The following is a 14,880-nucleotide window of genomic DNA, read 5'->3' as shown; positions in this document are numbered from 1 at the left end:
TTTGCTTTAGAATAAAAAAAGCTAATTGTTTAAATTTAAATTGTGTTTCCACACAACTCTGGTCGGTCGAATTAATTCGATTAAAATAAATTTTCTTCCTATTTTTTTCCTCTTTTTCAATCTTTACCAGTCTTTATCCCTAAGTAAGTCCTTCTTTACAACCCTTAATTCTAGAATTTCCTCCTACATTTGGAGGGTAAAGGACCTCAAGTAGCTAAGATGCATTTACAGAAACCTAAGACTGGAGGGAGCCTGGCACTCCCTAGCTTCCGCGTTTGCTATTGGGCTGCCAATATTCGCTCCATGGCCTACTGGTTAAAATCTGGGAAGGGTGTGGGCCACACCACTTGGCTAGCAATGGAGTTTGACTCAACTCAGGGTATTTCTCTTGCCTCCTTTCTGGGTTCTTCTCTACCTTTGTCAATTGACAACTTCACATTCAGCACTTCCTCAGTGTGTGGGCTCAGTTCAGGAGACAGTTCAATCTTAAGAATTTCTCACTTCAAAATCCTATTTTATTAAATCACCTATTATTCCCTCAAGCTTTGGACAACTTGTTTTGGGTCTGGTTTAGAGCAGGTATTATTTACTTTAAAGATATCTTTATACACAACTAGCATTATTTGATCAGCTGTCAGCAAAATACACTCATCCCAAAACTCACTTTTTTAGATATTTACAACTCAGACATTTTTTGCAATCCAACCTCTCCAGTTTTCCAGAAGCTCCAGCTACTAACTTACTGGACAAGCTCCTTAGTTTGCAACTATCAGGCAAAGGTATAACCTCCCGTATCTATAGCAAACTGTGCAGGATAAATTCAGCTCCCTTTGAAGGCCTGAAATCCACATGGGGGAAGGAGTTGGGTATATCTATGTCAGATGACGTTTGGGATTCACTCCTCACTCTGGTAAATTCTATGTCACTCTGCGCCTGCCACTCCCTATTACAATTCAAAGTAGTTCATAGGGCCCACTTATCTAAATACAAATCAGCTAAGATTTATCCTGGCTCTATCCCTCGCTGTAACAGATGCGGGTCTGATGATGCCAATCTAACCCACATGCTTCGGACCTGCCCTGACTTGGTACATTTTTGGGAGGAGGTTTTCTACAATCTGAACAAGGCTACTGACCTGAAACGGGCTCTCAACCCCCTACTTGCTCTCTTTGGTACAGTGGGTGAGGATGATAAGTATATCACCGGGGCAAAACGTCGGGTGCTGTCCTTTGGGTCCCTCGTGGCTAGACGTGCCATTTTGATGAGGTGGAAGGCTGGTGCCCCGCCCACCCATGTTCAGTGGCTTGCTGATCTCATGTCGTCTCTCAGTCTTGAAAAGATCCACTGCTCCATCCTTGGGGGGACATCGTGGAATTTAAGGATGTTCCTGTTGACTAACAGATTTGCTCATCCCACAGAGGTCTGATGATGATGACCTACCACGCTATAGGTTTTACCCTGTTAATGGGAATGTGAAGCTCAGCTGTGTTGCAGCTAACTTCTGTGTGGTTTGCAAGGAAAGGTTTTGTTAGAATCAATCGCTCCTCCATTTGTCTGTTTTGTTCCAACGTGAGAAGTTCTGTTTTGTATTCAGAGTGTAACCAGTTTTTATGTTTCCCTTGGGTTTTTTTTTCTTTTTTGTTAACTGTATCCACAATTGCTCGATAAAAATATTTTGAGTAAAAAATTTTGTTTCCATTTTGTTCATTTTTCTCAACAAGGCTCCCTTAAGGGAGAGATGACAGACTGATGTAAAAGAAAGTTTAGCTTGAATATAAGCTACCAAATAACAGTCGTGTGGTATAAAACTGTTATTATTATTATCACTATTATGCAGTTTTAGTTGTCAGCAAGTCCTTGGTTCAAACGCTATTGTAAAACATACCCCACAAGAAGCTTAAGAGTACCATGACTGTGTCATAAAATGTAAACTGCTCTTTGGCTTTGAGTAAGCTTCAAAACAGCATATTTATCATGCCAGTGACCTCTTCTTATTGTTTGTTTTTCCTTCCAGAAAAACCTGACATTCACACCAGCCTCCAGCATGTATCGCCTTTGTTTTTGAATCCTCGTGACATTTTGGCTTTTGCCATCTTTGTTTTGTTTTGTTTTGTTTTGTTTTTTTCTATGAGAGACATGATCATGTTTGAAGAAGAGTTTAGAGCTTGGGAGTTTTCAACACTTACACTTAAACCGTGCTTATAACAGGGTGTACTTATCAGACGAGTTAAACTGAAAGCCCTGAGTCTTTCAGTACAATAACAAGCTGAATGAATTGTAACAGAGTCAGCTTTGTCCCTCCCTTAACAACACTCCTTACATTACGCAATACTTAAAGCCTGAACGCAAACCAGTGACATATACATTGCACAAAAAACCCAAAAAAACAAAACAAAACAAAAGTTAAGGGAGCATGTGATTATCACATTATAACAGCAACTCAGTTAAGTTTCGGGGATATCAGTCAATCCACTCAGGAATAACAAGCCATTGAGAGGCAACAACAAGGGTATGGGAATGGTTTTACAGGTGGGCATAGATCATTGCTCTCTCCTTATCTTTCCTGACTGATCTTTCTCTAGTTTTGTTTTTTATTAGTGTCCTTGTTACTGCTGGTAGAACAACAGCACATTCAGGTTGCACAGGTAGCGCAGCTCCTGTTTTAGGATGGCCTATCTATACGTGCCACTACAAGAAGGTTTGCTGGGTCTCCATAGCCTTAATAGTGTAGATGAGATCCCATTAGGCATGAGGAGAGCTGGATCAACCCACCAACGACATGGGTGTCTGCTCCTTTGCGCAAGGAGGAACAGGAAGTGCACTGCAAGAGTCTCCGGTGGGACACTCATGCATGTTTCCAAACTGTCAGATTTAGATTCCTTGAGGGTCTCACAAGGTCACAACATCCTTTAGTTTTGACCTTCCGGTTCTATATAAGCGGAGTTCAATAGATGGGTTGAGTCCCCTTATATTGTGCTCATTTACAAAGACTCATTCAGACTGATGGCAACATGTTGGCAATCTGTTTGCATTTATAACTTTGACAACAATCATTTGCAAGACTTCAGCAATCCCTCTTAGAGTGATTACAGTCAGTCCAAGTCAGACTGCACTGTTTGCAGAGAGGTCGCCACCTATCAGGTGACCTGTGCAATCATCTTGTGATCCAAAGTGGCCGTGAAAGTGCAAACTTGTCAAGCTATGGGCAACCAGGTAATCACCACAAGTTGCAATTGGTGCAGAATAGAAAAAACAAAACAAAACAATACAATCACCAATCATACAGTCTTTTTTTTGTGTAGATGCAAGAAAGTTGCTGTGCTGTTTTTACTTATGTGACTGAGCCATTAGTTTGCACTGAGTTAGGAGGAAGCTTTATCAAGCTAAGTGTGTCCAGTGTTGGATGAGTTTTCGGTTAAGCCCATTTAATGTGAGTTTGCTCAGCTAATGCTGGATGGATGATGTTGGATGATGTGAGCACTCTTGTTCCTATTCAGCGATTTTTTAAGTGATTTAATAAAATATCAGTATTTTCTGAGTCTGTATCAATACAATCTTGCCATGCAAAATATTGCCATACTATGCTGTGTCGATCCCCCCCCATTACTAATAATTGTTTCATAAATAGCTTCTTACCTTAAACCAGAGGGAATTTTTAACTTGGAGGACTAATGTTTTGCATTCAAACCAAACGCTGAACGTTTATTTTATGTTTATGATTAAAATAATTAAATAAATAAATGCATTTTTAACAAAGTAATGTAAATAAAATTTGTCAATTTCATGGCATAGAAGGGCATTTTCAATTTTCGTGGCTTAGCGGGACGCTTGAAAAGAGCCATTGATTAAATTGCCCACTGGTTCAAATGTGTGACTGAATACTTGAATAAGGCAAATATTATTAAACCACTTAACATTATGAAATATAAATGCAATATAAAATTCCGATGACTTTCGGTGTTAAAACATTGCTTTGTATGAAGTCTAATTAGGTCTGTAATAAATTAATTAGCGTTAATAAGCTTCTAAACGCGGCGGGTTTTCGTGTCTTTTGACGCTGATGTTTAAAGCTCGGAGCCGCGCGGGCTTTTTTTCTCCTCGGGTTGCCGGCGACCAGATAGGTCGCACCGCCGCCGCTGCTGCTGTGCTGTCTCCGTGTGTGTGCAGCCCTTCACACGGTTTGGTCGATCCGTGCAGACAGCGGAGCTTGTCGTCTGGAGAGACGGACACCGAGACAGGTAGCTCAGTTCGGGTATGAAACATGGAGCTCTCGGCGGCGGGAGATCGCATTTTCGCCGCGGAAGCCATACTTAAACGCCGCGTCCGTAAGGTGAGCTACAGCCGCCACTGTCCCGCGTGTTTTGACTACGTGCAGATGTTGGCCGTCGGCAGCGCGGCACTGCTTTAGTCCATAGGCTCAGGGCTGTCATCTTACGCCTATGTAATACTGCAGAGGCCTTCATGCGTTTGCTTTTACTTTGCTAGTCCGAGCTAGACCAGAGCAGCGAGGCTTATGAGTCATGGCGCGGACATTGAGGCAGCGACAGGGCAATAAAAACAACAACACAAAGAACGGGGTGGCTGCAAAGACACGCTAGCCCCGCTGATGGTATTGTGGACTGTGCTGTGAAACGGAGAGGCCTGGTTTGCTTGCCAGCTAATGGTAGCTAAAGCTATACGGTCACAGTCAGCGGTTCATAGCCCAGTTTATGTGTAGCAGCCACATTAACGACAGCTTGACTTTGTTACTTTCTCGTGCGAGTTATGAAAGGTGGTTGCAGAAGCACAAGTTCTCATACGCCGGTGATGGGAAAGGAGTCTTCAACCATAGCTGATTAAGGACTTTTGAGAGTTTCCAGTGTGTTTTCAGTATTTGCATGTAAGAGACCCTGTCCATTATGGCATGTTGCCTTCTGAAGTTGCCGGTATACACAGTTAACCAGCAAGGCCCACTGTGCCTCCAATCGCTTCAGAAGTCCCTGCTTGGAGTTTTTAGCGTATCCTTCTTGCTGTAAAACACTTGCAACACACGAACAAACGTAGATTTCAAATAAACGATACCCAAACGTGAAATGCATTTGATCTTATTATAAAACATAGGAAGATTTAACCGTAGCGGAGACGTGAAAGAAATGAAGTCATCTTCTGTAACTTGGACTGAAATGTGCTAAAGTGCATTCAGTTGCATTGCAGATTTGGTGTTGCTGTGCATTAACAGCATGTGGAGTTTTGTTTCCATGTTGGTGTAAAGGCAAGAATATCCTATTTGTAATTAAAAGACTCAAAACCTGTGTTTGAATGTTTTTTTTTTTCCTTTTTAAAAATCTATTCTCATATGAACTGTTTTAGTAATTCTAACATTTGTCTTCTTCTTTCAGGGAAGGCTCGAATACCTGGTGAAATGGAAAGGATGGGCGATGAAGTGAGTGCCTTGAATCCACAATGTTAATGTGACACAAGCATTGGTTCGATTCAGCTGAAAAATGCACATTAACTGTGCTTTGGAGCAAAAATGAATGCATGCGTTTTTCTTCACGTTGCTGCATTTGTGTTCAGGCACAGCACTTGGGAGCCGGAGGAGAACATCCTGGATGACAGGCTGATTTTGGGGTTTGAGCAAAAGTGAGTGTAGCTGCTTCATCAGGAGCCCTGCGTGTGCTATGAGTAATCACTCTTGATTTTTATTTATGTATTTATTTTTTCTCTTTTGCTTGTTTTTATCAAGACAAGGGTCATATTTTGGCTCCTATCTTGAAAGGTTTAAAGCATGTCTGCTCAGTCCCACTGCCCCATTTACCTTTTTATCATGTGTTCTTCTTTTAAATTACTTCCAGTGTCTCTTCCTCTAAGTGCTTGTGTTTACTCATACTTTCATCCCCCCGCATCCCCCTTTCATGTCTTTACATTCCTCCTCTTTGCTGCCTAATTGAAAAAAAAAAAATCTGCACCGAACTTCTTTTTGTCTGTTGCCAAGCTCTTTGAAAGACTCATGCTGCTCATGGAAATGTTTAGAGTAAAGTTCAAGTATCAGAAAACTTTTAATGGGAGGCGGGGGATAAGACAAATGACTGAAATGGTGTTTTCGCTACATGTCATTCCTCTGTTCGCTGGCTCTCACATTTCCTGTCCTTCTTCAACACTGTCCCTGATGAAAATAAGAGCAAAGAATAAGATTTTTCTTTTTTTTTCTTTTTTTTTTTTTAAAAGGAAACCTAACTGTGTCCTGACATGGCTGCAGAGATGCTCTTTTTGCCCACGCGCACCCACAGCTTTCATGTCTGTCATCTCCTTTGAGTCATTCTATTTGCTCTCGTTGTCTTGTTCTTTTTGTTGTGTGTGTCTTTTCGTTTGTGGTCAATGCCATTCTAACTGTCACTACTTTTTTCTTTTTTAGAGAGCGGGAAAGAGAGTTGCACGGGCCAAAGAAAAGGGGACCAAAACCCAAGAACCTTGTAATGAAGGTACCGTTTATGGAGTTTTGGTTTTGTTTATGCTCTTCCACAGGGAGGAGCTGCTGCATCTGAAATCATATTTAAAATTTTGACGAGTGGACTGGAAACTACGACTATTCTGCATGAATTAAATGTGCAGCTTTGTTGAAATCTGTACCTTTGTTCAGTTTGCGTCACCCTGCAGGAAAGTGGAACATTCTGTTTGTGGTTTCTGCTGTTAAAGCTGAGAAAAAGGTCAACCTGCTAAAACCTCAAACGGTGTCTGAAGTTTATTTAAATCTACATACAGTGCATGCTTTGTCTTTGGAAAATGACATGAAAAGAAGCGTGAGCTGCAGGGACACGTTTGTCCTGTGCTACATTTCACCTGAGGCACATACTGCAGCAACCTTTGGTCACAGAAAAACGCTTTCAGAAAGCTGTGTGAAGGGGGTGGGGGGTCATTTATATCAACAACAATAAATGGAGTAACAAAGGAGACACTTTTGACTGAAGTTACATTCAGCACGGCTAAACTTTGCGGTGTTGGGTGCATTAACTTCTCTTTGTAACTGCTGATTTTGTTAATCTTAATTCTTTTGATCTTAAATTAACTTTAGTCTAATGTAAGCTAAATTAGCTGGAAAGTGTGCACTTTTGAGGCATTAGTTACAACGCTGTCATCCAAGAAGCATTTTAATGGCTGATATAAATCATTGTGACTCTAGTGTTGCCAAAAAAAAACTAACTTGAGTGAGTGCCCATGGTTACATAGTGTCAGCTCCACCCTCCAGAATTGTAGCTAGAATGAGCTGGAGCTGGAGGAGATCTGGTTCACACACTGCTGAAGAGCAGCGCAAGAGCTACCATAGTTAGCTGCAGTCTGAGGTGCTGATGTTGAGCCAGATGTTTTAGCCAAATGTTTAAAAGTGGCTGCTGTTGCTGTGTATCACTCAAACGTGTTTAGAAGTTCAAAAAGCTCACTCTACAAAAATGGTTTCTTAAATGTGCTTTGTCTCGCAGGCTCGCGGTCAGAAAGGAGAGAGCGGCAGCCGAGCCTCAAACACCCGCCAGACCACTTCACGTCCTACTTCGTCCACTTCTAACCGGGCAGCTTCCTCCTCCTCCTCCTCTGCCTCAGCGCATCTTTTACCGTCGTCCTCCAGCTCGGCTGTCGCACCTTCCCCTAAACTTAACTCCCTTGCGGCCACACACAAACTGAAGAAAGACATTCACCGCTGCCACCGGATGTCCCGGCGCCCTCTGCCTCGCACAGACCCCATGGCGACCACCTTCTCCAACCCAGGTGGCTTCCCGTCCCGCATGCACGTTTCTCCCTTCTCTGAAACCGTCCGCATCCTTAACCGTAGGGTGAAACCCCGGGAAGTCAAGAGAGGCCGAATCATCCTCAATCTGAAGGTCATCGACAAAGCGGGCCGAGGTGGCTCAGCGGCGGGGAGTCGGAATATTTCGGCAGGACGTCAGAGCATCCCATCCCGCAATCGCATCATTGGGAAGAAGAGGGAAGCCCCATATAGACCTTTCCAGCCTCCTCTGAAGATGCTGGGGTTCCCGATGTACGGGAAGCCATTCGGGCTGCAGTGTGGAGGACCTGTGCCTTTTCACTCCCACCCAGGCTCATGCTCCAGCACAGGAGCTAGGGAAAGCCGCACCAGCCCTTCTCAGTACCAGGCACCTCCTTCTCCTTCCAGCTCCAGTGGGTCTGAAGGAAAATCTCCCACCAATGCTACAGCTGCCCAGTCTCAGCCTTCCACTGGGGCCTCGCCGTCTAGCAAGGATCCCAAGTCCAGCAAACCTCACGCAGACACTCAGAAGAGCCAGAGCACCAAGTCCTCCACCCCTGCCCCGTCCTCAGATGCAAACCAGGCTGCATCATCATCCCCCTTCCTCCCCTCCTCTCCCTCTTCCTCCCTGGAAGACGAAGAGGACGAGGGCACCCCGGACCGTACGGTGCCCTCGGAGGAAGGCAGGAAAAATCCTCGCCAGCGCAGAGCTAAACACCAGTTGCCCATCGTGCTTCCCCCTGCCGCTCCCGGGGACCAAACCTCTACCCCCACCGAACCCCAAAGGGTGCCCGCTGAGGGAGACCCCGACTGGCACCCTGAAATGGCTCCGAGCTGCAAGGATGTAGTGGTCACAGATGTGACCACCAACCTAGTCACCGTCACCATAAAAGAGTTCCCATCCCCTGCTTCCTGCCCCGCTTCACCTTCTGCTAGCCCCGAAAATGCCTCGTCCCCCCCTCCCGTCGCCGCCTCCGACGACCCCTCCCCAGCGAAGCCATAGGAGGACGGACATTATGAAGTCAAATGCCATTGAAGAAAGGAAAAAAAAAAAAGTGTCATGCCACTTCAACTCTCTTCTACCTTTACCTTGAAGGGTATGTCCATATTTGTGTAATGAGTAATGAAATATAACCCAACACCGCCCTGTCGTTGAATAGTTTAAAAAAAAATGGACATATTTTTTTTAGAAGAATTATATAAATTTGAGATGGGGCAGCTAATACGCCCTTCTTGGCATTTCAGTTGCCATATTTTGTCTCCTTGCACAACACTGACTGTTTGGCTTGGATGGAAATGGTGGTAATTCTTTCACTTGCTTCATGCTGAGTTTAACTTGTTTGGTACAATGTAACATTGTCCTGAAAGTGGAACTGTTGCCCGTTTAGTGTGCAGGTTGAACTTTTAGAAGGCATACTCGGCCTGTGTGGAAGAAACATAATATTTAGATGTGAGCTCTGCTCTGGAGGCTGTTGTCAGCAGCCTGCAGGTGTCCTGACCTGTTAGTCTCGTTGGAAGTTCAACTCAGTGAACTTAACACAGCTGGATTCGGATATTGCATCAATGCAATAGCGAGGTAAATGCACTTGACTGCATCATTTAAAAACCAACCTATTCTGTGTGGTTTATCAGTTTTTCCAAAGCCTTCTCCTCTTGCTCTCTTGAATGCACATGCATATACATATAAGTATTTATATGCACGCACAACCATAAAGGCTGCAAAAGAATATGAAATTCAGTAATTTTTTTAAGTTATTGCTGCCATTTGCAGTCTCTTACGTATTTGCCTTGTTTTTCGCTCGGATCCCGCCACCTACTTCGACTCCGTAACGTCCACCAAGACCCTAAACTGGTCTGCAGTGAATTATAACAGTTTCTCTGAATGCCGTAATCGCAAAAATTAACTTCTCAAACTGTCCAGGTCTAGAAGGTCCATGAGCTGAACACAGTTCAGACTGAAGCCGTCGACAAAATGCAGCTAAAAATAGAAGTTGACTCCGCGGCAGGTGTTTCAAATCTGTGGAACATGAATCCAGGCAGCTGTGGCTTGTACAATGTAGCGACTGTTAAGTTTTGTCTATTTATCTTCCACTTTTGACTGGTTAAAAGCTGTTTCCCATGCTTTTCGTCCTGTGGATGTTGCCAGTTTGTCCTTTTATGCTTCGTAACTGTTCTTTATTAGTATGTGCTCTGGTAGTAATGTCAATAGAAGTGCTTTATTCTTGCTACCCATAGGGCATGCGTGTGTCTTTCCACTGATGCAGAGCCGGTGCGAAGCCACTTCCAACTTGGGTGCCTTACGACGACAAGCCTACATTTCCACAGATTCATAACCGAACATTACGTGGGGTTATGTAGCAAAGGCTGGGGTGATTTACATGGGAAGGAGAATCTGTATTTGGTGAATTTCTTGAGAGACAACAGTGGTTACAACTTTTGGCGCAGTCAGTTTTGTGAAGCTGCTGAATGTCGGCTGTTTGGAACCAGCATTGATATTTTCTTGTAGTGGAAATGCATGAAACTGGTTCTACAGGGGGCACCTGCACTACTGTAGTGGAAAAGGGTTAATCTAGGCCTATATCCATCAGACTCTAGTCATCATGATGAGAAGTAAGACAACTTTGCCTCTTGCTCCTGTTGTACCAAGATTTGTTTTGCTATAACTGAGGCTCAACATGTCTTTTAAGTCCTGGCTTTAGACTTAGTTGAGCTTATTGTCAGCTAAATGTAAACCGTGCTCTTGGACACATGTAGAGGAACAGTGAGGACCAAGGATACCTCGATGTTCCAGTCTAAACAGGACACTGCGTTTTTACTTCCTAAATGAAGTGCCGTTTTGTCTGTTTCCTGCCTTGTTGCTTTTACCTGTTTATGAAGGATAAAACCTTTGGACCGCTGTTTAATAACTGGAGAGGATGCTGGCACAGTTGTCTTCCCCTTTTCAGACACATCAGACGGGCTGTCTTTCAGTAGGATCACAGTACAGTTGGTGTGTCGGGGAGCTGGATGGTTAGAAAAGCTGCTTGATCTCTAACGGTTTGATCCAGCGCCCTTGTGTTCTTGGCTGTAAACCTTTTGCCGTGTACGTTAACCGGAGGTTGTTTCCAGCTAAATCCCTCAAGCTTGAAATTGATCAAAGTTTCTGACCTTACCTTCAAACGCGTCAGCCGTACTTTAAAGAAACCTTTACAGACCCCTTTATACACAGATTCTTTTTTTCCCCCTGCTCTTTCTAGACCTTCCCAGACTCTTCGGCTCTCAACTCCGCTCTATCTACAGTATGTGTTAGAATATATTAAAAGCTTCCGCATGCGTTGCCTTAGAGCTCACCGTCGGCTGCACTCGAGGCAACTGTAACCTCATCACACTTGGCTCTTATCAAAGAGAACGGCTGAAAATGTCATTAAATCTCGACTTTAGCTCGGTGACTTTAAGGGTCGCAGACTGTAATAAGTTTTTAACAGTTTTCTGTCGTCTTCTTTTCCAGAAGTTGCGAGTACCGCTTTTTCCGTGTCTTTTAACAGGCGAAGGCGACGTTCCTGTCATATACTGAATGGTTCTAGTTGTTGTCAATGCTGTTTCAGTACTCTCTCATAGGTTACACTTGGAAGGATTTATTCCAAAATGACACATCCATTAATATGAAGAAAAAGAGAAAAAACGGTCTGTAATTCAAATTTGAATCAATGTCTGTTAATAATGACACTACTTAAATCCTTATTTGACACAGTAAAAACAGAGTGGTCCTATTTTTTCTAGAATTATTTTCTTCTCAAATGGATATATTGTAATTTGGAATAGATTTTTTCATCTACTCTATAATATGTTTAAGTGGTGGATAGAAGTGACTCTTGCAGTTGGTAGATTTGTAAGGTATTAGACTGCTAAGTGATGTTTTAAATTTTTTGCTTATTCTTTGTCATACGGAGTAGCACAACTCAATATAGTGGCCTCTCTTTCAACCAAATAGGGCTCTTGATTTTTATAATTTCCGATTTTTAAAGCTTTTCTTTCCCCCCCTTTTAAATAGTTTTCTATGTGATCTAAGTGCTAGATTCATGTTGGCACTAATTAGAAGAAAAAGAAGGATCCTTGTTTAAACGTATGAAATGTGATGCTTAACGAAATGGAAACGAGCATTATTTTGTTGTTTGTACTGTAATTAAGTACTTTTTTTGAAATATGCATAACATTGTCAATGTGATGATGTTTATTTGAATGCCATTTTCTTTTGGCTTTTTTAGTAGTCCAAGATGGGTTTGATCAGAAGGACTCTCACTGATTTTTACATGTCAAGACTGCAGTTTTGTCTGGTTTTATGCTAATATGAATTATGTACATTGTATTGATGCTAAAGAGGAGGAGTTGGAGGCTGACATTGTAATGTATCTGAACTTCAGAAGCATGTTTTACAAACCCTTATTGTACAGATTATGTATTCAGTGTCACGTTACCTGTTACTGTTGTTGCTTTCTGTGTGTTTCTCGTACAAAGCTTTTAATTAAAAGCTCTCTAAAAAAACTTCCTTTTGGCTGTTGTCATATTTTAGTGTGATTTAACATAAGAGGCAGACTGCAGAATTAACAGCTGTAGTTTTTCATTTTACTTGGTGCTGGAAGTGGTGCTGACAGTAGAGCTACAGTTAGGCTCATCAATTCAACTTCAACACTTAAAATCAACTCCAGATCTGCCCAACTTATGAAACCTCACCTTATCCGGGCTACAGCCGTCTGTTAAATAGATTTCACAGGACTCTGAATTCCTCTGAAAAATTAAGTGTACCTTTACTGCTTTCACAGGATATAAGAACAAAAGTAGCAGCTGGCCGCTGCTAATCAGATGCGCGATTCCTTCAATTCATTAGCAAGTGTGAGCACCTTTAGACTTTTTTTTAACAGTTTGGTGCTCTGGAGTGTTCTGGTGCGTGTTAACAAAGTGCTAAATCTTCCTAGGAGTGTATGGCCTAGTAAATTCACCCTAATGTCAGACTGAAAGGGCCAAAAACTTGGCCCTAACTGTATCAGAATAGAGGTGGAGACGGAAATCAAGTCAAGTGGCTTTATTGTCATTTCAACCATATACAATGGTACAGTACACAGTGAAATGAGACGGTGTTCCTCCAGGATCATGGTGCTACATGTAACAGAAAATCAACACAGGACTACATAAAGTGCACATGTGCAAAACTTGCAAAAACAGTGCAACACCAGGCAGAACAGAAAGATGCAGACACAAGGCAGTGCAAGAGAAAAGTGCAACAATGACAAAGGGTTGTGCAAAAAGTACTTGAGTTAGTGAAATGTTTAAAGGTGTGTGTGTTGTATGCATATGACACTGTGCAGGAAATGTTTGACTGCCAGAGCTTCATATCAGGTAATCTCTCCATATCTGTCACCCTATTTGTCACGTTTGTTTATATTCACATGGCAGAGTGTACAGGGAACGTCTACGAAGTACAACACAAACAAAAATATAATACATAGATAAATGTTCTCAGACAGTGTCACCGATATGTAACGGGCCTCTCACAGCCGGCTGCACATAGAGACCAGTGCTGTTATTGGAAAACGAATCCTTTAAAAAAATATGAAAGTTAGTTTGTGTTTTTACCACAGAAATATAGAGCATGAAAAGGCTTCCAGTTACTCATGGATGGTACGTACTGACACTACTTAAAAACACTGACAAGTTTTTACTCTGACACGGCGGAAATGGCTAATAATAATCCTGCTTGGACCATCTGGAAAAAAAAGACCAATTTCACTCGAGCACTATTGCCAGAGTCCACTGTGAGGCGCTGTTGAGCTGCTCATTTTCTTTCAGAGTAATGGAGCAGCAGCATCTGTGTTTTCAGATGGATTGTGAGGGTTGGGGGTCATATTAAGGTCATCACGCCTGTGTATTCATCTTTCTGTGTTTTGATGTGGAGATGAATACGTCGAGTTCAAACAGCTTCATTCTTTTCCACAGGCAGTATTTCATTTTATTCTTCTACCCTTCAGACTGTTGGATGTATAACAGAAAGACACATGTAGTCTCCTTTCACTCCTTCCCCGCGCTGCCTTTGGTTCTCTGTCTGTTTCCTTCCTGGCCTGATACCACAGGCGCTTACTGTATGAGCCAGATGGAGCTAAAACAGACCCAGAGTTTGATGCGAGTGGCCGACATCTGTGTGTTTGTGTGTGTGTGTGTGTGTATAACCTACACATGTGCATTAGTGAGTGCAAGATCAGTCACCCACCTCTGCAGATTAAGCCACAATCTGGGTTACTGGTCATTAGACTGAAGCCCATCTACATTGGTGTTTGAGCTTCTGATGGTTATAGATACATATTCCATATTTTTTCATGTGATTTCATTCTGCAGGAGTTTGACTTGAGGGTAAAAAATAACACAGCAGTGTAGTTCCACAGTATTCCTTATACCCCGTTAAATAGAAATTTTTAAACTGTGTGTGTCCTTGCAAAAGAGGTAATAAAAGCGAATCTTTTCGCTTTGCTTCATAAATATTCCAGCCTGTTCACAGCGAAAAGCCCGGGTCAAGTTGATTGCAGTGTTCCACACCGAAAACAGACTCCTAACAAGGTTAAGCTGCATAGAGAAATTTTTTTTAAAAAACACTCTCAAACATAAGCCCTGCAAAATCAATGGGTGACACCTCACCTCCTGTATTATGGAGCAAGCACACAAGAAGAAGAGGCAGAGATGCCTTCGTTGGCTCTGCAGACTGGAAGGAAAGCAGTCGGAGGACATGTTTACATTCGCTTCCCAACCGTACACAGACGGCAGTGCTGGTTTTACTTAGCTGGTCTGTCGCTTTACACTGAACAGACAGGTAAGACGTTTTGAACAAACGGTGAATTCTAATGACTTTGACAAACGCAAAGTGCCACCAGCTGCTCCAGGTTTTCACTTATGCCATTCATGGATGGGCTCACAATCTGACACAACCAGCCCTGAGATGATAAATCTCACTTTAGATCTTCTAGAGTTGACAGCTGCACTTTTTAATTTGACTGGCTGCCTGGAGTGGTGTTGACAATAGAGACGTCAGACGAGGAGCGCAGAGGGAAATGTTTGGCTGCCGGAGCTACGGATCTGGTTTCATATTCTAAATCATCTGTTCATCTGATATCCATATGAAA

General features: G+C 42.7%; 1 protein-coding gene across 2 annotated transcripts; it reads left to right on the top strand.

Annotated features, from left to right (window-relative positions):
- Window positions 1–4,112: 4,112 nt before the first annotated feature.
- Window positions 4,113–12,223, top strand: cbx6a (chromobox homolog 6a). 2 transcript variants are annotated; one of them, XM_063475816.1, is made up of 5 exons: window positions 4,113–4,238; window positions 5,379–5,422; window positions 5,557–5,622; window positions 6,395–6,461; window positions 7,455–12,223. In XM_063475816.1, exons 2-5 carry the CDS (start codon window positions 5,418–5,420, stop codon window positions 8,736–8,738), a joined length of 1,422 nt encoding a protein of 473 aa, XP_063331886.1. In that variant the 5' UTR covers window positions 4,113–4,238; window positions 5,379–5,417; the 3' UTR covers window positions 8,739–12,223. The 2 variants fall into 2 exon arrangements, with proteins under 2 accessions (XP_063331886.1, XP_063331884.1); XM_063475814.1 differs by having other exon boundaries at window positions 4,113–4,330.
- The last annotated feature ends 2,657 nt before the right edge of the window (window positions 12,224–14,880 follow it).

This window comes from Pelmatolapia mariae, linkage group LG6 (genome assembly GCF_036321145.2).
Source record: "Pelmatolapia mariae isolate MD_Pm_ZW linkage group LG6, Pm_UMD_F_2, whole genome shotgun sequence".
NCBI classification, from domain to species: Eukaryota; Metazoa; Chordata; class Actinopteri; order Cichliformes; family Cichlidae; genus Pelmatolapia; species Pelmatolapia mariae.
Note: the sequence above shows the minus strand (reverse complement) of the source record. Positions and strands in the feature narration are given on the sequence as shown.